This window comes from Podarcis pityusensis (assembly GCF_964106645.2).
Source record: "Podarcis pityusensis genome assembly, chromosome: 7".
Lineage (NCBI taxonomy): Eukaryota > Metazoa > Chordata > Lepidosauria > Squamata > Lacertidae > Podarcis > Podarcis pityusensis.
Window position 1 is genome coordinate 58778414 of NC_138031.1, and position 25102 is coordinate 58803515.

Sequence of the window (25102 nt, forward strand, 5' to 3'; positions counted from 1 at the left end):
TGGTCAGTGAAAATATGGTCTGTTTGTTTCCACAATTTTAACACTCCAGAGGACTCTCCCTCCTTACAATATACTGACACTACAATGCAGCTCTGCCACTAGGCCAAATGCAGCCAATCAGGGGCTCAGGAAATGTCCTTGTTTGCTGCCTGCCCGGAACTGCAAAAACATCTGGCATCTGGAAGGCCACAATACATGTTTGATGAGGCTCCACCTGGCTTTTCAGGTCATAGTTGATGCGGACCTGCTGCAGGAGAAATACTGGGTAGCTGTTACCTTCCAGAATGCAGAGCTCCACCTGCTTGGTGATCTCTGGATCTGAAAATCATCATCATACTCCCAAATGGATGCTGTGCAGTCCTCATAAAACTGATGCAGGTAAGAGCGAACTCCATAGCGCTGGTAACCTCCTTCCGGGGTACCCTGCTGCGCCTGCTTGGATGCACAGATGTCAGCATAAGCACTCATCCTTCTCCCCTGCAATGAAAAAGGTCAGACAATAGAGTACCACAGAGGCACGGCACAGCTCACAGGAAAGCAAAGTAAAAATAGAGGTGACATTTTGATAGGGAAGATATCCCATGAAGAAAACCCTCCAGGCAATTGTACGATCAGACCCTTCGGGGGTCCTGATCATAGTAGTTTCCCCCTTAACATTTCACAATGAAAGTGTCAGTACAAAACCAAGCACCTCGGGTTAAAACTATCCATCTCCCCTTGGAGATGCTCAGAATGCATTGACAGTGGAGAGCACAACCATAGAAAAGGCTAGGATTAGTTTAGGTTGACCAATTGCTGCACAGAGACGCAAAGGATAAGGGGGTGTCCTCTCATATACCATGGAAATGCATTAAGAGAAAGCAGGAATGGCCAGGTGGCTGAAAGGGTGCTGTTAAAACCCCCCAGAAAAGTTTGGTAATGGGTCCGCCATATATACAGTTGCTCCCGCAAAGAAGATTCCCAGATCAGTGATAGATCTCCAATAGAAAATATCAGGTTCAGTTGCTGTGAGCTACAGTTGAAAGGATTTCAGGTGGGAAAGGTGGGTAATGCTATTGCTGGAGACTCTTGAGTCAAGCAACAATTCTGGGCTAGATAGAACAATGATCTGACTCAATATTAGGTGGGCCCTATGTTCAGTACTGGATCTTCCCACTTCAGCAAGAGGTGGCATTGTGTTGGGGGCCAGACACAACCCAGATGATGGGCTGGCACAGCAAAGTCCTTTGCAAAGCCAGTGTGCAATGCTGGGAGGACTGGACAGGAAGCAGGACCAATGGCAATCTGTTTATACCCCACCCTAATATTTCCACCCATCGCTGTTGCCTTCAACAGCTCAGAAAAAAAGTAAATCTCCAAGAAGTTTGGCTAGCCACAAAGGGTTTTATTTAACAGGGATAGGTTGCCATGATACCTAGTATAGCACCTATCAAAACTTTTTTTTTTAAAAAAAGGTTTGTAGTGGTATGAATAAATCTAACCGAGTCCATAGTGAATCAGAATGCGAAAACGGACATGTGGTAACACTGCCCTTCCCACAGTAGCTGTAATATGAAGACAGGATTTATAGCCTGCCTTTCTTTCACCATGGATGTGATGCAGAACATGAGTAAACACTTGCCTGCATAAGCATTCAAAGCATGCAAGTGCATTGGCCAGCTTTCAGGTGAAGTTAGCCTACTAGTGATCAGTAATCCGAACAGACACACCAATGACACTATTGCCATACATGGATGCACCAATGCATGATTTAAGTGCAGTTAAATGTAACACAGTGAGCACAGAATATTTTTTTTTAACATAATATTTATTGAATTTTAAAGAGTTACAAAAAGAAAAAATTAAAAAACAGCATATTAAAGAAATACAAAACATCACATCACAATAATAAAAAAAGAAAAAAGAAAAAAAAATACAATCAATCTTCCCATAACTTATCTTTCATTTGCTTATTTCCTTGACCTCCTCACACCTCCCTTTTTTGTATTCTAGTTCCATTAGCTATTTCAGCAAATCCTTTCCATCTTTTCCAGTTTTTGTCCTCTATTTTATCTTAATATAATGTAACTTTACTTTCCCTCCTTCACCATTTAGCAATCTATTTTTTCTTAATCCTTTATAGCATTTCTGCTAAAACCGCATTATTTCATTCCAACATCCTTCTAATATTCCTTAATTTTACAATGTTTCTGTAAATAAACTTTAAATTTCTTCCAATCTTCTTCCACCAACTCTTCTCCCTGGTCTCGGATTCTACCGGTCATTTCCGCCAGTTCCATGTAGTCCATCACCTTCATCTGCCATTCTTCCCGGGTGGGTAGATCTTGTGTCTTCCAATACTTCACGATGAGTATTCTTGCTGCTGTTGTGGCATACATAAAAAAAGTTCTATCCTTTTTTGGCACCAATTGGCCGACCATGCCCAGGAGAAAGGCCTCTGGTTTCTTCAGAAAGGTATATTTAAATACCTTTTTCATTTCATTGTAAATCATCTCCCAGAATGTCTTAATCCTTGGGCACGTCCACCAAAGGTGAATGAATGTACCTTCAGTTTCTTTACATTTCCAACATTTATTATCGGGCAAATGGTATATTTTTGCAAGCTTGACTGGTGTCATGTACCACCTGTAGATCATTTTCATTATATTCTCTCTTAGGGCATTACAAGCCGTAAACTTCATACCCGTGGTCCATAACTGTTCTCAGTCAGCCATCATAATATTATGTCCTACATCTTGCACCCATTTAATCATAGTTGATTTCACCGTTTCATCCTGAGTATTCCATTTCAACAGCAAGTTATACATTCTTGACAAGTTCTTAGTTTTGGGATCTAACAGTTCTGTTTCCAATTTTGATTTTTCCACCTGGAAGCCAATTTTTTTATCCAAATTGTACGCCTCCATTATTTGGTAATAATGGAGCCAATCTCACACTCTATTTTTTAGTTTTTCAAAACTCTGCAATTTTAATCTGTCTCCCTCTTGTTCCAAAATTTCCCAATATTTTGGCCAATTGGCCTCCATATTGAGCTTTTTCTGAGCCTTCGCTTCCATTGGTGACAGCCACCTTGGGGTTTTATTTTCAAGCAAGTCCTTATATCTTATCCAGACATTAAACAGTGCTTTTCTGACAATATGGTTTTTAAATGCTTTATGTGCTTTAATCTTATCATACCACAAATATGCATGCCACCCAAATACGTTGTTAAAACCTTCTAGGTCCAACACGTCAGTATTTTCAAGAATATTTTTTTATGGCTAAGTGCCTTTTGCCAAGGTCCACATCATGTCTGTTTGACCCTCAGTCTGCAAGTCCTCACCCTAGTTGATTCCCCTCTTTGTTTCTACACATAACACCAAGAGCCCCCTATCTCTTGAATGTACTCTTAAAGGGTAAGGCTGCAGCTCTGAAGCAGTGTGCCTGATTTGTGGAGGTCTCTGGCTAATCGGATAGCAAGACTGGGAAGGATCTCTGCCTAATGTCTTGGGAAGTGAGCAGAGGAGACATTACTAAGCTTTGGTCTGACTCAGACCAATGTTCATAATTTCTCACCTTTGTAAAGAGCTTGACATCCCTCGCTGGCTCTGCTCACAGTCCCTGCCCAGAAAGATTTTGAATTGGCTAGCTTACTGCCTTTGATCATGGACTCATGCCCCAAGAGAATGACCAGCCCTATGAAATAGGCATTTGCTTAACAGACAATTTCTCATACCTGTTGTCAATAATCAGCAGCACTGAATAGTCCTTAAAAGGTTGAACTAACTTGCCTACCAATAACTAAAATAAAATATTCTGTTTTTTAAAAAAGCTACTTACGTTAATCCATGCAGAACTCAGAAGCAACACTGCGGAAATTATTGGAGTTGCAGCACAATACAGCTGTTATAATATACTACACCATTAGCAATGGCTGAGTGCCAGCCAGAAGCTTCTGCTGCAGAGCTTGACTTTTCTCCCTGTGATGCATTTAGTAGGATTATATGAATCGGAAAGTGTGAGTAAGATCAGCACTGAATAAATTTACCTGGCATCCTAAAAATAGTGTGTGATTTCCTTTTATGAAACTCATTGAGACACTTTGATCTAAAGCAAGATTTCTTCTCCACAACTCCTGTTTCTAAATTTAATTTCTTATAGTGGATAAGGTTTCATGTCCTTTTCCTGTCAAGTCATTCATTTTATCAGCCAGCTGCAGAACAGCAGCTCTGCATACATTACCTATGATGGAGAAGAGTGTCAACCTTCCTTTTTAAATGATATAGAAATCAGACAGAAGTCACAGAATTCAGCACAGACTGACTGCTGCTATTTCCATCACTATGACAACAATCCTCAAATCCCTCGGATTAAATTCTTTCAAGGTTTCAGGTTAAAGTACATTACGTACTATGTTGGCTGCCTGCTATGTGGTATTTCTCCTACTGGTTGAGGAATGTCAATTCTTTATGAAAGTTTGTTTTCCTGCTGTAAAACACACATTGCTATTTCTTTGTCATGGGCACTCAAGGGATTCCAATAACTTGAAACCCCAAAAGAGTGTAACAGTTGGTATACCAGGGAGACAAACAGCTATTTTTTATTTTAAGCATGATAATTTCATGTGCACAATGGAAAGGTATGATAGGAGTTCAGCATCACTTGGGAGGATCCAAAGTTTCTCCATGCCTGACTTAAAGGATGACATGAGTAGCAATGTTACACCATTTGTGGCCCAATACTGTGAGGAGATGCACTGTGGATGTTCCCATTAGAAGGTGCAAACATGGGAAAACATCAAAGAGAGGAGTGGGGAACCTGTGGCTTCCAGATGTTGTAGGAGTCCAACTCTCATCAGTTTCCAGCAACTGCTATTCAGAAGAATTACTGCCTCTGACTGTGGAGACAGGGCACTGACTCCATGCTTCACGTAGCCCCCCATCATGGCTAGTAGCCAGGTGAAGTCTTTCTTTCCTTGGGCTTTTTAATTTGTTTCAGTCTATAAGAACTGATGATGAAAACAGCAACAACAATGATGCACTATAATTATTCGGGCAACATGAAGCCACTTTTGTCAGTGTTAACTGACTCTAGCTACAATCCGAAGAAGTGTTGAGTTGTAGTGAGTAGAATTTGCCAGCTATGCTAGAGGTTTCTGCCACAGCAGTCTTCCCTGCTGAAGAGATAAAGCACATGTTATCCAAACCAACGTTTGTCTCTTCAACCATGGGGCCTACCACAGCAGAAACAGCTGGTGAAGCTCTTAATGGCTCAATATGATCCTCACATCACTTCTTTGGCTCATAGCTCTAATTTACAATAGTAATTGTAAATGACAGCTAACAGGAAATGTAACAAAAACCAACCCAGTCAGAATGCGACCACAGCTGCACCAGTTACAGTGGTACCTCGGGTTAATGACTTAATTCTTTCCAGTGGTCCGTACTTAACCTGAAACTGTTCTTAACCTGAAGCACCACTTTAGCTAATAGGGCCTCCTGCTGTCGCTCCACCGCTGGAGCACGATTTCTGTTCTAATCCTGAAGCAAAGTTCTTAACCCAAAGTAATATTTCTGGGTTAGTGGAGTCTGTAACCTGACGCGTATGTAACCTGAAGCGTATGTAACCCGAGGTACCACTGTATAAGTCTTCTGATTGTAAAGATATCCACCAGTGTCTCATCAATCTGAAGGCCAATTGGAACATCCTTGCAATTAGTTAATTAATTGAGAAGGTCACATTGCCCTCCTTTTTTCTTCCATCCATTCTCTTGTCCTTCCTTTACTTGTTGCCTTTCTGTTTTGTTTTGGCTAGTTTATTCTATTTCCTGTTCCCCCTCTTCCCAAACAGATGCTGATGCTGTCAAATAAAACAGCAACGCACATCTGTTTGGCATTGCATGTATTCCCAGTCTAATGCTTGAAGTGGCAGCCATGAGTCAGAAAGCAGTTGATGAAAATCGCCGCTGAACAGTGGCCCACATCCTCACTGGTGGGCATTTGTTAGAGGCAGCCAAGCCTTGGGGTGACTCACACCCTCTGCTTGTGAATGACAAGCAGAACCAACCACAGGCAGGTGACATCATCAGCCCATATCTATGTGGGGCACTCCTACACATTCACCAGCTGTGGATGAATAGGTGGAGAGCAGTAGGGCTCATGCAGTACTGTGCCAGCTGTGTGAACCATACCTTGCCTTCACTGCCTCCAATAGCTGCTCACTAAAAATGGTGGGAAAGTCTCTTGGTTTTTAGGTCAGCAGCAGTGTCCATTACTGGCCTCCGCCTAACCAGCCTCAACTGCATGTCAGAAGCTATGCATGCTGCCCCAGTTGTGGGATCTGCACCCACTGCTGAAATCCATGTGTGTCAACATCTTTTTGCATGTGCATTTCCTAGTTCACCAGGTCATGCACCCAAAAGCCTGCATCTGTGTACATATTGCTCGTACTACACTGGAGGCTGTAAGGGTTTATGGCTTTAACACTACAATTCCATGATGCAGTGCAGCCACAAGAAAAAGCACATGTGCAGCATGATTAAACAGAAAGTGCCATCATCCTGACTTTACACAGCAGTCAAGAGTCTGAGGAGGAGGAGCATGCAGCTTGATCAAGAACGCAAGCCCCACAGGTGTTGAGCCAAGGCCCAAGCCCTTACACTGAGTCCCTTGAGCCCCAGACTCCCAAACCAGGATTTCTAGAGACAGAACCCACTGAAAGACTAGCACCATTTACATCAGGCACTGCAGCTGACACGTGACTGCTTGCCAAGGTAGGCAGCACACAAGGCAGGTGCTGAACGACAGGCAAGAAAGAACTGAGCTCCCAGCCAGAAAGCTACCACTTTAAGTGATACTACATGCACAACCGGCAATCACGTTAGCAGTTTTTGTTTATTTAATAGCAGGTGTGTAGGATCTCAATATTAATCGGGACTGCAGCACACAGGGAAGTTAGAGGCAAGCCTTCTGTCCCCAGCTGTGATCCCAGTGAAAATCACCTCCCACGCTACAATTAATGACAAGGAAAAGACTCCCACTGGCACCAATGGTAACCTTCTTTACCTGTCAATAACCACAGCATTTTTAATCAGATTCATGGGTGGGGAGAGAACGGTAAAACCTTCCTTCCCTGTGTGTTGTGATCTTGAGAAGAATTGTGCACACACTCTGACTTTACTGTTAAAAACCACTGTAACCACATGCCTGATTGCCAGTGAAGCATTTATTGTGATATATAGTTTTGCCCTAGTACTCGGTGCTCTTCAGGAATGTGGGGCTGAACCTTGCAGGTGTAGTCTGACCCAAGGAGGACAGAAGGCTTCAGTTGAACTCCAGATGTGGCGAACTCCAATTGGAGCTATCTGAGGTATTGCAACTCCAGCACATGCTACCTGCCTGCTCCAGTTTGTGGCCAGGCCAATGTAGAATGGACAAAGCAATGGACCAAGCAATGGACCAAGGGACTGGCTGAAGTTTGAACTGCAAGAGGATTTTCTCCAAAAACACTTTGGCTGGGACTGGGAAAACAGAATTACCAGCAAAATCCCTGTGAATGGTTTCTCTCATCCCTTAAGTCAGCCTTCCCCAACATGATGCCCTCCAGATGTTGTTAGACTCCAACTCTCATCTGCCCCAGCCAGCATGGCCAATGTTCAGGGATTATGAGAGCTGCAGTTCAACACCAGGAGGGCACCAAGTGGGGGAGGGCTGTTTTCAGCAAGCCCCCCTCCCCGAAATTTAATGTCAACTATACAAGCTTCCCCATAGAATCGAGTTGTGTGGGATCTTAGAGACCATCTAGTCCCATGGATGGCATCACTTATGAAACTTGTTTCTCTTATGCTCTGGGCACAAAACAGCAGAGACTATCATCACAAAAGTATGTTAGCTGAAAGGATGAAGCAGAGCAAAAATAACCCACACTTACGATGGAGAAAGAAGGCATTGGAAGACTTCTATTTTTACAAAATAAATGTTGATATATGATGTATTATTTGCTTGCATCTAATTGATTGTTGGATAAAATACAAATCTCTAAGATTGTCTAAGGATGGTAAGTTACACTGGCCCTTTAGTTATAAGATTTAACTTAGCCGGTAAGTTGTAGCTGACACTGAAACTTTTCACAGCAGAATAGCTAATGAGTGAGATCATCGAGAAACAAAGAAAATGTACGATCAGATCTTTGGAACATGCAGCTGCCTGGTAGGTAATCCCTTAGCAACTTCTGTTGCCATGGCAAAGGCTGCCTTGCGTGGATTTTGAGCATTTATTACACTCCAGCAGCACATTGCAGGTGTGATCAGATTTGTGAATAGATAGATTAAATGTTGAGAACATGGTTGCAAAAAGTACTGAATGAATCTTTAATCTATTCCATTATATTTTCATGAGTAACTTGAGAGTAGGTACCAGTATAATGTGAACCAGTAACATAACAGAAGAAAAATAGTGATGCTTGTCTCAATTAGTCCAGGGAAACGTGAACACATTAGAGCTCTTTTTAGATCCTTTATTTCAGTATTTCATAAAATGATTCCCGCCTCCCCAAGCAGAACAGAAGCAGATGCAAAGGAACTGTGGCTTGAGCTGCAACTCAAAAGACAATATTGACTGCAATCCTATAGCTAAATGTGGTCTGGTTGGGGGGCTTTAGGAAACCATGAGAAGTTCTGCTGGTGCAGCTGCCTGCCACTGGTGTTCTGGGGTCAGTAAGGGGCCACAAAAATGGTTTCATCTATATGTTGTTGCTATAATAAAACTAGAAAAATCTATGTTATACAAGCAGTCCTTGAGAAAAATACTAGTTCTTGTTTGTTGTTATACTTACAGATAACATTACAGATAATGTGAAAATTGCAATAACTTGTTACTTTCTCGTTTTTTAAGCTAAAAAGTAAGATTGACTTTAATTATGTTAACCCACATGCCTTCTGTGAGGACAGCAGTCACCCTAATGCCACAATCGAGGGCATATTCACCCTTCACCCTTATCAAATGGCTAGGTGTTCAGATGACCTTCACTGAGATGAAACAGATAATCCATAGGGGGGCCACTAGGGGGTGCATTGGAAGATGGCCGACAATACCATCTCTCCGACCCACACGGGGTAATTAAGAGGCTGTTATGGGAGTAGGCAGCCTCCCTTGTTGCCCCAAGGAAATGGGGAACACTGCCCTTGCCTGCTGTGCCCATAAATCACCACCTAATTCGAAAGAAGGGGGTGAGGGCCCTAGGCAGAATGCCCCCGTGTGGACCTCGGCTCTCCTGGACGCTGTCTCTGATCGCGCACTAGTTGCAGCAATTTGGAATAATTAATTACAAAAGAAGCAAATGCACATATTTCAAGTGGAGAAGGGGAGTGAAGTCTGCTAATTTAAGTGACCTCTGCGAAAGAAGACGACGGGTTGGAGAAACAGGAATATTTTACGATGAAGATACACCAAAGGCTGGGTATGTTGACAACGGGACTGAATGGGGGGGGGGCTTTTTTACTTTCCTTCTATGTGATTTACAAGAACCCCTCCTCATTAGAATCGTCGGTTGAACTGACCCAAGCAGGATGATTAAGGTCTGTGTGGAGATAAACTTTAACCAAAAGTATGCTTTATGGAGATTGAGAAGCAATAAGAGCTTTTGGAATGGCGCAGCAATTAATTCGGAGTCGCCATCTTGCCAAAGGATTTATAGCCGAGAGAAGGAACGGACTTGTTTTCAGACTGCATTCCTGGTGAACCTCCTCAGAGGTTTTGAGAAAGGAGGCAGATTGGTGAAGATTAATGACGCTAAGACTGTTTTGATGTATGGAAGTGATGTTACATGGAAAACGTCTGGATATGGCTACTGGATAAAAAAAAAAATATATATCCACGCAGGATTACAAACTGTCTAACCAGCTTGTGGAGACTATCAGAGGTCACAAAGAGAAAGGAAAAATATATGAAAATAACAACAAGAGATGTGGAAAAACAATAAGAAAGGACTGGATAGTACTGTGAACATCATAAGGTTAGATTTGTGGACATTAAAACAGCAATAAGAAGCAAGAAGTTGATTGGATCCCCTTCAGAACTTGAAATATGGGTACCCCCAACAAAAATTTAAAATTCGGCTGTGTAATTTGGAATTTATGTAATTTGGTTTGATTGGTCGGTTAATAAAAAATTATTCTTAAAATAAAAGAAACAGATAATCCATAGAATGCTACCTTCAAAGATAATATACAAGTAGAGCAAGTGAGAGGGAATATTTTTCTGAGTTTTTCTTTTTTAAAGAAAGCATTGGCAGGCTGTCCTTTTTTGCACTGGAGAGGGGGAGGATGCAGCCTTAAGAGCACAGGAAATGGTTTAAAAATGGCAGGGAATTATTGTTGCTGATTCAGCAGCGACAGTAACGTTGCAGGTCTCCACAAGTTTGAGTGCTTATGCACTCTGCTGTTACAGGGAGAGAACAACATCTAACAAAGTAAGGTGAATTTGGATAGGCCTTGAAGGCTGACTACCGCTTCTGATGCCCATGCTTATTTGTGCTGTCATGTCCTCTACAGCAGTCACTATCACAGAGGAAGCGCTAACAGTGCTGATCACATTTCCTTCAGCATGCTGTGTTTTACACTGGGAAAATGCAGTGTCCTACAAGTTGTCCTACACTTCTTCAAGGAAGAACATCTGGGTCCCCTGAAACACTTGAGGAACCACATGCATCTCTCCAAACAGTGATCTTAACATAGCTATGTGTGTGGGTTCTTAACCTTTCCTCCCTCTATCTATCCATTCCCCCCTTGCCATTAACACATGTTGGAGCACATCACTTGCAAAGGGATTCTCCCCCCATCTTTTTGGCTCTGTCCATTTCCTCAAGCAATTCCCAGAGGGGTGGTCCAGAGAGCAACTGTGGGCCTGAAGCATCTGGAAGCCCACCTGAAATTAGCCTGAGGGCCATAGGTCTTTAGAATCCACATGCTTAACTCTTTGTGTGAAGGCATCTTAACACCTGCCACAAACATTTTGCCATCAGCTTCTGCAACAACCTGTTGTTTACAGTAGTACCCCAACAAACCATTGTGGGAGGTGGGAAATCCTATATAGGATTTCATATCCTCTTCTCTGCCTCTGCCCCATCAATCCTCTTTAAAAGTCCCTCCCAATGGGTAGGCAGGTCATTGTTGAATACTTCTTTGACTAAGATGATTACCAATAAATTATAAATGCAAGCCATGTTTTGAGAGACACACACAATAAGGAAAAAGTCAGTCAGCTTCATTGACAATAAAATGATTTACCTTTGATTGGCAGACTTTAATAATAGAAGGCTACAGTTTCCTTTGGGGTCTGACCCACAGAACCAGGACTGAAAAATGGGGGGGGGGGAAGCTGGGGATACAATGTTACAGGCTTAAAATACATGGAACATGAGAGCCAATGAACTATTGCCTATGAAGAAGGAAGGAAGGAAATGGAGTATGCGGTGTTAGGTTTAATAATAATTAGAAATCAAATTAATACCAATACTAATATTTTTTATGTATATAGCACGTTAAGGTTTCAAGGAGGGTCACACGATGTAAAAAGTAAATATGGAAATCAGTTAAAACAATGTTTAAAAATGTGCAGTCAGGTCGCTGGAGAACATTTCTTTGACAAGGCATAAGATAAATCAAAAGCTGCCTCTAGGCCAGGCCAGCAGGGGCATTTGCCGGCTCGTGTCCTTCACTGCTGTCCCGCTGCTTCCGCGCGGGAGCTCTCCAAGGTCCTGAACGTCAATAAACGAGCCAAGCAACAGTTTCAGCGTCCCAGGCACTCTCCAGCCTGCAAACTCGTGCATTCGTTTCTTATGGTTTTTTTTTTAATTAAACGTTTTTAAGAACCTTCCCCTTTCTACCTGCCAAGTAAACAACAACGGGAGAGGACACTTTACCCCACTTTCCTCCAATGCCCCCTGCGCACCCTTCATTTCTAACCATTTCGGGACTCTTTTATCCTTCGAGCCCCAACCATAACGCAACGCCTTCCTCCAGATCAGCAAATCCTTGGGAGGGGAAGGGCAGTCTGCAAGTTTAAAAAACAACAAAAAGCCTTCTAGCGAAGGGTGAGGGTTTTTTCTCCCCCGGACGGAAACTCGCCGCGCAAGTTGCAAACACCGTGTCTACATGGCTCCTCCTAAACGCAGAGATGAGCTCCTGCCCTTCTCTCTCCTTCTGTAAAACTGCTAGGACAGAGTATGCAACATGCATTGAGCACCCGCTCAAACGCACACGCACACTTTGCAAAAACGGATTATTCGCTCCCTGCCTTCCTTGCGGACCCAGATCTGCTCCAGAAGCTCGGTTTTTCTGTGTTTTGATTTGAAAGTAACGCGCAGGGTTAAAAACAAACAAACCAGAGAAAGCGGCGGGAGCTAACGAGCAGTCTGCAACTAAGAAAGCTCCGGGTTACCTGATCCGCCTTCTCCTCCACCTTCCTTGCCGGGCGAGCAAATGCAGCTGGGTTAGCCGCAGATCTCTCGCGCGGCTCCCATCTCTCGCCTGTGCGTCGTTCCAGCCTCAGACGCCACGTATTATGGACACCCGGCGAGCTCGGCGCGACCCGTGCCTGCGCACTGAGAGCCGCCGGGTGCTGCGCAGGAGGCGGAGCCGCCGCCGCCACTTCCTCGAGCGGCTCAGTAGGACTCTCGGCTGCCTTTGGTCTGCAGGCCTCGCTTGAAAGACGGGACTGCGGCTTGACAATCCTAACCCCATTTAGCAGGGAGGAAGCTCCGTGGAATACGAAAGGACTTACTTCTGAGTAGACACGGTTAGGAAGGCGCTGAGAGGAGATCTGCCTGCTGCCTGCTGCCCGCTCTTCTGATTCGCGTTCATAAGAATCATAGAATCGTAGTTTGGAGGGACCCCAAGGGTCATCTAGCCTAACCCCCGGCAGTGCAGGAATCTCAGCTAAAGCATCCATGACAGATGGCCATGACAGATGGCCAGATTCAGCTGTGGCGTCCAGCCATTAGTCACAGACGTCATGAGTTATAGGGGCCTTCAACATTATTATTATTTTTATTATTAATAATCATTGTGTTAGTAGCCCACCTGATCTCCAAGGAACTCAAGGTGGCATACATGCTTAACAACAACAACAACAACAACAACAACAACAACAACAACAATTTATTTATACCCCACCCATCTGACTAGGTTTCCCCAGCCACTCTGAGCGCCTCCCAACAGAATATTAAACATGATAAAACAACAAACATTAAAAACTTCCCTACACAGGGCTGCCTTCAGATGTCTTCTAAAAGTCAGATAGGTCTTTATTTCCTTGACATCTGGTCCTTGACACAGGGCAGGCGCCACTACCGAGAAGGCCCTCTGCCTGGTTCCCTGTAACCTCACTTCTCACAGTGAGGGGACTGCCAGAAGGCCCTCAGAGCTGGACCTCAGTGCCTGGGCTGAATGATGGGGCAGGAGATGCTCTTTCAGGTATACTTCTTCTTCTCATTTAATCCCCACAACATCCCTTTAAAATACAATTTAAAATCATACACCACTGAGCACAGCATGTTGCAATTGCTACACCAGGCAAGGGCCTCTTGTCTCTGGTTAGATGCAACATCTGGAGTCTTAAAGAGTCTATACTACAAGCCAAGGGCTTCCTGCTTTCACTCTCCCCAGCCATTCAGGACTTGGATAATAGGCAATGCGTTGCCAAAGGAAAGGTGATCCTTACCATCACCATGATTGGAAAGAAGAAGAAGAAGATATGTACATAACATGTATTACTAATTTTGGGGGTAAGCTGAAGCTGCTGTCAAGGTGTAATCTATAAAGCAGGCTCTGGGACAAGCCCCCTTAGATGTTCTTACAGAGATAAGATGCTCAGACTGAAGAGGCAAAGGAAAAGAGGAAAATATGACCCTACTGGCCGCATACTGCATCTAACAAACTGGCAGGTTGCTCTGCTTCCTGGCAACTGGTAACCATTAATGGCCCTCAAGAGCAGCAGATGACTAGCTCAATGCAACTGTTGGCTTTTTCTAGTAGATGTACGGAGAGCAACTGATAAATCCAAACCCTTGATCTTTGTCCTAAAGGGGATCTACATGAAATGGAGGTGTCTTTCCACCTAGCCTTACCCAGTTCTGCTAGACTCCACCAGTGGGAGAGCTCTGCCACTGCTGGTGAAGCCCTGCTAGTGAGGAACACCACAAACCACCCTCCTAAAGGCAGACAGAAGCTATCACTGGCATCCTCCTCACCAGCAGTAGCTGGAGGAAATGTTGGTGTTCTTAATTAATTGCTTGTGTTGTTTTTTTAAAGAACTCAAAGTGATATACGAAAACAAGGATTAAAAATGGATATATAACAGGAATAAAAGCAACCTGTAATACTCACAATCATATGCATAAAAGAGCAAATCCAACCCTACCCACCCATCACACTAAAAATATTCAGAGAATTAAACTCCAAAGGCCTGGGTGAATAAAAAGTGTTTTTACCTGGCACATAAAGTATTGAAGTCTGGCTGCTTCATTGACTCTTTCTCCCTAATAAAATTGTTCATTGGGACTGTGGCAAGGAAAGAAAGAGTTAACCCCCATAGTCCTGCTTAATCTCCTCCTCCCATGCATGGGCACTATTAACAGTAAAAACAAAAAGGATGGGGCCCTAGCTCATTGGTAAGAGTACCATTTGCATTCAGAAGGTCCCAGTTTCAGTCTCTGGCATTTCCTGGCAGTGCTGGGAAAGACCCCTCTCTGAAACCACAGAAAGCCACTGCTAATCAGTGTAGACAAGACTGAGCATGATAGACCAATGGGCTGAGCTTCCTAAAACAAACTCAACTTCCAGCGATGTGTTGGGTTCATCTTATATAGCTATTGTCCTTATACAGGTATGGGGAATCTCTCACCCTTCAACTGCTGTTATACTACAGCTTCCATCATCCCTGACCATTGGCCATGCTGGCTGGGGATGATGGGAGTTGGAGACCAGCAATATCTGGAGGGATGGCAGCCCTAGTATGTCAAGGAATTTTGGAATCCCCCAAAATGTATGACAAAGAATAGCCTTCTACAACTGTGAGCCTAGAAAGGTAGGTAAATCCCATGGAACTCAGTAGGGCCTATTCCTGAGTAAGCTTGCTCAGTAGTGGACTGCTAGTGACATTAATTTAAGAAGCCCAATTGGGAAACCTTTTCAGCAGAGCATCTTTTACTGATGTTCAATATAGATCCAGCCCTTTTCTGGGAAAACCTTTTCCCTTTTCAAGACTGTTTGTTTTGGAACAGTAGCACTGCTGTGTCAAAGACAATATCTCAATGCTATGAGGCTCCTTTGTGAAATAAACACTTTTTCAGAGTATCCTTTTGCCTCCAGATAATATAATTTTGGGTACTGAGAACAAACAAGATTGTACAAAAACAAGATTGGGTGCAGGCCTGGCCAGGACAACAGCTGTTGGGAACTTCAAGTTCCCTGCTCTCCCTTCTTATGGTCTTTATATTGGACCTGGAGACTCCAATAGAGAGCATTCCATGTCAAGAAGGAGGGCAAGTGGGCACCCTATCAAATGACAGGGCAGGAGCTACACAGAGCAGGGCCTTTTCACTGATGGTGCCCATTGTATGGCTCACTCTTCCCAGACCTGCTCTCTTTTGGCCTGTATTTTGGAGCTTTATAATTTAAGAAGACTTTGGAAAAGTTGACAAGTCTTATCAGTCGCTGACGTATGAGCAGATTTTATTTGCTGCTATCCTGGGCTCCTGGTGCACCAGGGTTTACACCAGCATTATAGAGTTGGCCAGGATGCCAGAAGGGATACAGTTTATGAGCTTTCTCCATTATCTGCACAGCAGGGGTGTTCAGTCAACAGTGCAAAGGCTGAGCTGAAGCGTTTCCTGCTGGTTACCTGCTTTCAGCAATAGGGGTCACTGTTTGGTAGTACCCGCTTGGTTAGCTGTCAGATTCTAGAGCTCCCTATTGGTGGCTCTTAGGTAATTTCAAAAATACAGAGTCCATTAATAAAATACAGTGTTCATTCATAAAGCAGTAACATAAATCTCCATTGCTACATATTGGGTGTGTATTTCAGCAGTTGAACATACAAGTTTATGGCAATGCTGTAGTGTAGTGCTTATGCGACTGTGAATAAAAGGTGGCTGGGCTCATCGTTCCGGGGTTTGGGGGCGAGAGGTCATGAAACTGATTTCCAATAAGTGCCCCACTTTATTTCCATAACAAGTCCTTGAGTTTGTACTCTGAATAGTGACACCAGGGACCTAGGAGGTGCAGGGCATGTCAGTCCAACCCCTGCACAGTCTCATCAGGGCTGCCTTAACACAATTGGAGCAATTTGGCCAAATTGGGCCTTGCTGGCTGTTCCTAAGTAGCCCCCCACACCAGGGCAATCTAGATGGATTTTATTTATATCTATAAGATTTTGCAGATTTTGGCTGTGAACTGGGGCCCTACAAAAAACAACAACAACCTAAAGTTGCACCCCACTGCTTCAAATTGGGCCCCACTGACTTGCCCTGAGTCTCATAGTTGCTGGGCCTGAGTTGCCCTGCCCTTGCATGAAGTCTTGGGTTTGCAATTTTGGGAGAAGGGAGGTTGCCTGCTGGGGAGCGGGCAGGCTGGGGAGGCCCCCTAGATTTAGAGGCCCTAGGCTTCAGCCTACTTAGCCTATACATAAATCCCACACTGCTAGGAAGTAATATAGTCATCTGAGAAATAAATAATACGATACATTAGAAGCAGAGAATGTCAAGTTATGTATGAGCACATAAGGTTATTTCTTTGCCCCAGATCTGCAGCATCAGAGAATATAGAGATAGTATCTCTCAGTACTTTCAATGGTGATACAGAAATAGGTTTCTTAATGGCTGGCCCATTGTTTGTTTGTTTGTGCATTGATATCCTGCCTTTAAGCTAATAATAAACTCAAGACAGTTTAGAAATAGAAATCACAGCAAAGATTAAAATGATAAAAACAAACAACATCGTAAAAGAGGACATCACACAGAACAAATGGACTTTGTAGAGCAGGGGAGGAACCTGTGCCACCCCCCACCAATGTTGTTGGACTCCCCATCAACACCAGTCAGCATGGTTAATGGTTAGGATGACCAACATCTGGAGGGTCACAGGTTTCTTATCCTTGTAGTATAGAACACATCTGGATCCTGCTGCTTGAGAATCATTCATTTTAGTATGGAAGCAGCTCACTGAGAATAACAAACTAAATGGCCCCAAACATGCAATGCCAATGAGACGCCAAGAAGAGGGGAATAGCACAGAGGGCATTTCAGTTATTCTCCAAGGCCTTGTGCCTTGCAGATGCTTTGGACTACAAGTCCCATCAGCTGTGGTCTGTGATGGCTGGTGCTGATGGGAGTTATAGTCCAAAATATTTGGAGACCAATGAGTTGCTCTGAGGTTTCCTGGTACAGTGGTACCTTGGGTTACAAACACCTTGGGTTACAAACACTTTGGGTTACAAACCCCGCTAACCTGGTAGTAGTACCTCTGGTTACGAACTTTGCCCCAGGATGAGAACGGAAATTGCATGTTGGTGGTGTGGCGGCAGTGGGAGGCCCCATTAGGGAAAGTGCACCTCAGGTTAAGAACAGTTTCAGGTTAAGAACGGACCTCCGGAACAAATTAAGTTCATAACCCGAGGTACCACCGTAATCGTATCCTTAGCACATATCTAGAGAAAAGTCTCCACTGATCATACCAAGCTTTCTGCATCTTTAGATCTTTTTTTTATAGAGCAGTTGTAGGGAACCTTTGGCTCTCCAGATGTTGCTGAACTACAGCTCGCATCATTCCTGGCCAATGGTTATGCTTGCTAGGAATGATGGGAGTTGGAGTTCAGAAACAGCTGGAAGACCAAAGGTCCGAGGCAGTCTTAAATCTAACAGGTAAATGCTGCTTTTGTTTTGTTGGTTTTCCCAGAGACTTTCATTTTGTTGTTGCTGTTTTCTAATGTATGGTACTAATTGCCACTTCATAGGAATTAAGCCTTTGCAAAATAATTAATTAGCATTTCAAAAACAAGCCTTAATTGCCTCATTTCTGTATGTTGAACACAAAGAAGTAGGCTCTGCGGAGAATGCAATTAAATCCTGCTGCTTGAAGGCCCTTTTCGTGTTGGATGATTAACATGATGGTAGGCTTTGACTTGGTTAATGGGCATTTACTACCTTATTCTGTTGAGTTGCAGAGGAACCTTGTGGTTAAGCAGAGTCCTCTTTCTAGCCTCAGGTGTGACAAGTAAGATGGTAGCAGAGTGTTCATAGGCTGAAAAGGAATTCAGGCCACTTTCAAGCTCCCAGTACATTTTCGAGCATAACTCAAAGTGTTGGTGCTGACCTTTAAAGCCCTAAAAATGGCCTTGGCCCTGTATACCTGAAAGAGTGTCTCCACCCCCATCATTCAGCCCAGACACTGAGATTCAGTTCCGAGGGCCTTCTGGCAGTTCTCATACTGCGAGAAATAAAGTTACAGGGAACCAGACAGGGGGCCTTCTCATTAATGGCGCCCACCCCGTGGAATGCCCTCCCATCAGATGTCAAGGAGATAAAGAATTACACAACTTTTAGAAGACATCTGAAGGCATCTATCAGGAAGTTTTTTAATGTTTAACATTTTATTATTTTTTATATTTTGCTGGAAGCTGCCCACAGTGGCTGGGGAAAGCCAGCCAGATGGGCAAGGTATAAATGATAAAATTATTATTATAAAATTATTATTGTTGTCTAGCTGAATATTGCATCACCTGACAAACCCCACATTCTAGATTACCCTCTCTCCACTTGGGTCACATGCACACCATACACAGGTGGTAGTATGTTTAAAGGACACACTGGGTTTTCTAGAGTATGTGAAATGAAGGCTGCAGTTTTACTTGGGTAGGGGTAACCAACGTGGTGAGCTATAGATGTTGTTATGTTCCAACTATCACTAGCCCAAGGGAGCATGGCCTAAGGTCAGGGATGACAGACACTGGAGTCCAATGACTTTTGGAAGACACCGTGTTGGCTACCCAGGTGTTAAGTCCTATTGAAATAGATTGGACTTCTTAATAAATATGCTTAGGATTGCAGTGCCTCTGTGTGTGTGTATTATTTGCATTTCCAATTTCATTCACAGTAGCATTTGAAAATTTTGCAAAAAGAAGCCATTGTGGTGCATTTCACTACAGATAATGACTACGCTGTAGACCTGTTTTTTGTTTTTGTTTTAAGTACTCTGCTAAGTGTTTTGGTTTAAAAAGCAACTCCAGAAAAAAGTGGCATGCTCCGCCTACATTCATTTTGTTTTCTTAGCCACAGAGAGCAGAAGCTTAAGGAATTATCTTCTGCACATTTTGCACATCCTGTTCCGTTCCTGTTCTTCTGGTTCTTCCTTGTTACACCTTCTCAGAAGCAATTTTGGAAACCCTGGAGGCCAGTGCTGTACTGTCTCATTCTTGCTGTAGTAGACGATCAGACAGTGTGCTCTCAGCCCCTTGACTCATAGGCTGCAGCCCACTAGACACATTTACCTGGATGTAAGCCTCTTTGAACTCAGGCTGGATCTACACACAGGGGGAAAAAACAACGCTAAAAACAAGTCATGAATTAAATCGTTATAACAAAAGGAAAAAAAACCCTATGTAAAATCGCATAGACAAATTTTGTGCTCTACAGCGCCATCTAGTGTCGGATCTTTCCAACAGAGTTACAACAATATAACTGACTGAGAGTAGCTGAATCCTCAGTGGGACTTACTTCCGAGTAAACATTATAGGATAGCCCTGGTAGTCCTTTTGACAATTCACTGGAGTACTACCACCTCTCTGACAATATCCAGGAATCTGAGAGAGATTTTTTGGAATTTTAATTTTATTTTAAAGAAGGGATCTGATTCAACCTGCTGGATCAGAACAAAGGCCTGTCTAGTTCAGCATCCTATTTTCCACCAATGGCCAACCTTTCCTGCTTGTTGTGCCCTAGCAACTGGCATTCAGAGTCATGTTGACTCAGCTTCTGAAACTAGTCTAGGAGTCTTGGTGACTAGTGGCCACTGATGGCCTCACCCAGCTGGAAATTAACTAATCCCCTTTTCCTAACATTCACCTTACATCAAATACCTTAACATTAAATATCCCAAGATTTATCGGCCTCGCCTCCCCTTTCCCCTTTGTGCTTGAGGTAGCTGGCTGGATTTCAGGAAAATGTTCCAATAGAGGATGACAAGCAATATGGCAAGTGTGCATAAATAGCAGTGTTCCCTGGCCAGTGACTTCTCAAGGAAACTTCGTAAGGAAGGGTGTACCGAATGATCCAGGGGAGAATACAGTGGAGGAATTAAGCCCAAATTAAAGCTGTCCTGTGACAGTTGGCATGGGAAGGCTGTGGACATACTTCAGAACTGTTTGTTCTTATAGACAGGAAAACCCTGAAATACCAGCCTCTTGTTTTTGATTGATTAAGGAAGTCCTTGGTAGGAGGCCGAGGCTTCGTGGGGTTTTATGGATGAGGGAATGCCAATTCTACGGAGGGCAAATATTATGAAAGGAAGTTCGTTGCCAAGGAAAGGGCGCTCTAAAAATGCAGCAGTTTACACTGTTTAAAGGGGCATTTTGCAATCATTCAGAGAGGTGAAAACTTCAGCTTCAAGGGAGGAGACAACTTCTTTAAAATAGTATCGTTTTAAAGGTGTAATTTACCGAAAATAAATAACTCCTGCATCTTTAATTAGCGTTACTTGCCAAACATGGGACTTTACCATCCAATTAGTTGTAAAGCTAAAGAGAAGTAATACAGTGGTACCTCAGGTTTACATACGCTTCAGCTTACATACGCTTCAGGTTACAGACTCTGTTAACCCAGAAATAGTGCTTCAGGTTAAGAACTTTGCTTCAGGATGAGAACAGAAATCGTGCAGCGGTGGCGCGGCAGCAACAGGAGGCTCCATTAGCTAAAGTGGTGCTTCAGGTTAAGAACAGTTTCAGATTAAGAACAGACCTCCGGAACGAATTAAGTACTTAACCCGAGGTACCACTATACTGGATTTCCATTTTGGTGCAATATGAAGAAACAAGGAGATCTCTCTTTAAGGCCCCATTCTGAAAAATAGCTCACACATCCTAGCCTTGCCCCCTAGCACCCGGATGTTCAGTGTGAATGTCTGCAGAGGGGGAACCTTTGGTTACGTATGAAGGTTCCCTCCTTGAAGTCATATGCGTTGAATGGGCAGACACCAGGGGGGCAGAGCAGCTCAAAATGCATGGCACTGGGCTTGTGAGGGGTACTGCCACCTGAGGTGCTTGCCATTTTACCCTTACGGATTAGATGCTTTGAACCAACCAGTTCAAATTCCAGCATGACAAGAAAAGCCCAAGCCCATTTCCCCCATTGTTTAAGTGGTTGTGATGCCTGTAGCACCATGGGATTCAAACAGATGAATAAATGGAACTGCAATGTTTCCTCTTAGCCAGTCGAACCTTAATAGGCTCTCCTCTCACTCCCCCTAATCCTTCAGAAGTGCTGAGGAATGCACACCTGACTCCTTTGTGACGGAGGCTTTTGCCTGCCTCCCAGAGGCTATAATTGGGAACCGTTGGGGACCATTTCCTACTTGCTGACTCATCTGTGTCCAAAATAAAAGAAGGTTGCATTTTTTTCTAGGCCAGGGAAACTCAGCCCTCACTTTTCTCCCTTGAAAAAGTTGCGTTTTCCCCCACCAAAAAAAATAGAATCAGGATTAATAACATTTTCACTGACTCCACAAACCACAGCATCACATAATCTGCAGTCCTTCAACCCCTTAAATTAGTCTTGTCACCCATGAATATGACACACTAATCCATGCAGCAAGCATTCGAAGCCATAATCCTCTGAAATGGTTGGCAATTAGATTTTAATGTTTTACAACCTGATCCTAGGCACATTTACTCAGAAGTAAAGCTTATTTAGTTGAATAAGGCTTACTCCAAGGTAAGGCTCCAGCCTTATGATAAATTACATATAGGATTGAATTTGAGCCAGGGCCTGCTCCCAGTGACTGGTCTGGCAACAGAAACATATTAAGTAATAATAGATAAATTCATCTGAGCAATATGTAGAGGAATACTCTTCTTTTTTTACTCACTCCGAGTTTCTCGATCCATGCACTGAGATTTTTATTTAAGGTACTGTATTTATATACGACTTAATTGCTGAAGTCTCTAAGTGGTGTACATAAAAAGCATACAATGGATGAAATAAATTCAGATTAATCATAAGGGCTGTGGTGGTGAGACCTTTCACATCAGAGAATAAGACTTCCTAGCCATATCTGATCTCTGAGAGTTATTTCTTTAGATATCCATCTTAGACTCTATGGCAGGTGTGCAGCTTTCCAGCTATTGCTGAACTACAACTCCCACCATCCCTTGCCATTGGGCAATCTTGCTGGGGCTGATGGGAGTTGTGGTTCATCAGCATCTGGACATCCAGAGGTTCTATGGATTGTTTTATGGATGGTCTCTAGAGTGCTCAAGCCACTCTCTGGATCTAGCCAGTGTTTCCTTCCTTGTTGCACCAGACCAGCCGGTTGAGGCCGAGCAATAACATCTTGCTGTGAAGCCCCATCAAGCATTAATGCTCTCTCCCCATAATGGCACTTACAGACATTAATGTCCTTGAGAGCAGTTGCTTGAAACAGTGCTAAAATAGAAAAGAAAAGCCCAGCACAGTAATGGGGAAGAAAATTGTCCCCTTCCTGCAAGAGTGCTATTTCAAGCACATCAAAAGGGCAGCAACCAGGAGGTGCAGGTTGTGATTTTCCTAAAGGTTTTTTTGGCTGCTACCACACAAAGATAAGGGGTGTCTTGGGAGCCAGAAAAAAACAATGCTTGAGGGAGGTGGGGGACCCAGCCTGTGGGCTAGCAATTCAGCACCCTTGCTCTAGAATTATAGTGCAATACTGCACATGCTTATTTGGAAAAAAGTTGCACTGAGTTCAATGCGGCTTGCTTCCAGGTAAGGTGCAATCCTAAACAGAACAAACTTCATTGAATTTTCTGGGGGTTATGTGTAAGGAGGATTGCATAGGATTGTTCCAGATCTTGATTTAAAAACAACAACTGCTTGAAGCATTTCATATAAGGTGCACAGAAGTGATGGAAAGTCAATACCACAATAAGCTAACTGGAACTCTGTAGAGTTGCTCAAAGTCAGCGCCAACAATACTGAACTAGATTGTCATGAACTGGCAGGACTTCGGGGAGGAGATAGAGGACGAAGAGGATCCCAGCTGGGAGTGGATCACACAGGAGCAAGCTGGGGATGAGGAAGGAGAGCTTGGTATAGGTAGTACTCATGGGGTGACAGGGATGATGAGGGGCCAGTGCACAGGAAGACGAGCAGCGGGACCCCTTGCCAGAGCCAGAGAGGCACCCATCCCCATGAACATGGCAGGTCCTGAGAAGTAGGGAACAGTGGGAGGGGAACACCAGGAAGCAGAGGCAGGCCTGCAGCCTAGTTCACTAGCTGGCCAGGTGGGGAAGGAGGCATGTGATTCCTCAGGTGGGGCAAGCTGAGAGCAGGTGAGGGTCACATGCCTCATCAAGCCCAAATGCTGCAATCATAAGACACAGTATAAGAAGCCAGCAGAGCTTAGGTGCTGTGTCTGCTCAGCTTGCCTTGGATGTTCCTTGGACCTTCACGGGTGTCTACTTTGGGTGTGACACTGGATTGCATACTGACTTTGGACTTACCGTAAATTGACCCTGAACCTTGTTTCTTGACTTTTGATCTTGGACTGTGGACTTTGTGGATGCTTATGAATCCTCGGCTTTAGGACTTGGTCTTGGCACCGTCAGCCTGTCTGTCTGCCAGGTAGGCCACGGGATCAGGACACAGATGAATCAATCGTCTGACTCGGTATGCTTCCTATGTTCTTATGATTAGAAACTAATAATGCAGTCCTATCCCTCCTTCATACACCAAAAAAGTAAGTTTACAGAAAAAGCACCTCACATTTTAGATTTTAGGGCAGCCTTGACTTGTTTGCAGATTGTGAATGGTAGGGAACATCTGGCCCATTCTAACAGGGCTTAGCAGGGTTCTTCATTTTCCTGCAAGTCTATTTTCTGCAGACCACATTCATTTACCCCACATCTGACAACATATGTGATCTCAGATGTGGACGGGTAAAGTCTGCCAGGGAAGAACCAGGAGATTAGTGCTTTGAGATGGATGATTGACAGATGGGTGGTCCCACGTTCTGTCAAAATGGGCTATGGGGGATGGGGGTGGTGCAGATCCAGGACCTCTGTTTGAACCCTTTTGTATTTATTTGATGCGCCTCCTATTTAGGTTTCAGTGCTGCTTGAGGAAGGCAGCTGTCAAGCTCCAGAACTGTCTAAGAAGCCTTGAATTTCTTTAATGATAGAACTCAGAGTCTTCGACTGTGATCTGATAATTAAGTCCTTCCAGGTAATTGGATTACAGGAGGTAATTATCTAGCAGGCTTTTAAAACCTCATCAGGTGTCCAAAGGCTGCTCTGGGAGCAAAACTCAGAAACTGATGGGTTTTCCTGAGGGAATCTGAAGATTTGCAAAAGCGCACCTTAAACCAGGGGTAGGCAACCCAAGGCCCAGGGGTCAGGTGCGGCCCAATTGCCTTCTCAATCTGGCCCATGGACGGTCCAGGAATCAGCGTGTTTTTACATGAGTAGAATGTGTGCTTTTATTTAAAATGCATCTCTGGGTTATTTGTGGGGCATAGGAATTTGTTCTTCCCCCCTTTCCCTCCCCCAAATATAGTCTGGCCCACCACATGGTCTGAGGTACGGTGGACCGGCCCATGGCTGAATAAGGTTGCTGACCCCTGCCTTAAACCACACATTTAAGAATGTTGAAAATGAAGCCCAATGTTTTCCTCAAAGAAATTCAAATTTGCTTTTAAAAAATAAGTTCTGCTTGTAACTGCTTATTTTCCCCAGTCCTCCCTATCCCCTTTCCTTTTCATGGTGGGGTTATTGCCTGTTTTTTGACATTGCAAAATGACCTGAAGTGCTTTGGCAATATGCATAATATCAATGCAGTAAGTGGATAAACAGGCAAGTTGGTGGCACTGGCGGGCTTTTCAGCTTCC

The 25102-nt window shown here is 43.8% G+C and overlaps 1 protein-coding gene across 2 annotated transcripts in view; it reads right to left on the bottom strand.

Moving 5' to 3' along the window:
- NRSN1 (neurensin 1) overlaps nt 1–12629 on the bottom strand; it is a 133320-nt gene extending 120691 nt beyond the window's left edge. For both annotated transcript variants that reach the window (XR_013988785.1, XM_081014324.1), the window contains exons 1-2: nt 12417–12629; nt 277–477 (exon numbers count right to left, since the gene is read on the bottom strand). Coding sequence is in view for 1 of the 2 variants with exons in the window: in XM_081014324.1 (XP_080870450.1) it covers nt 277–468 (192 nt within the window). In the remaining variant the exon portion in view is untranslated. The remainder of the gene's footprint in view (nt 1–276; nt 478–12416) is intronic.
- Between the last annotated feature and the right edge of the window lie 12473 nt (nt 12630–25102).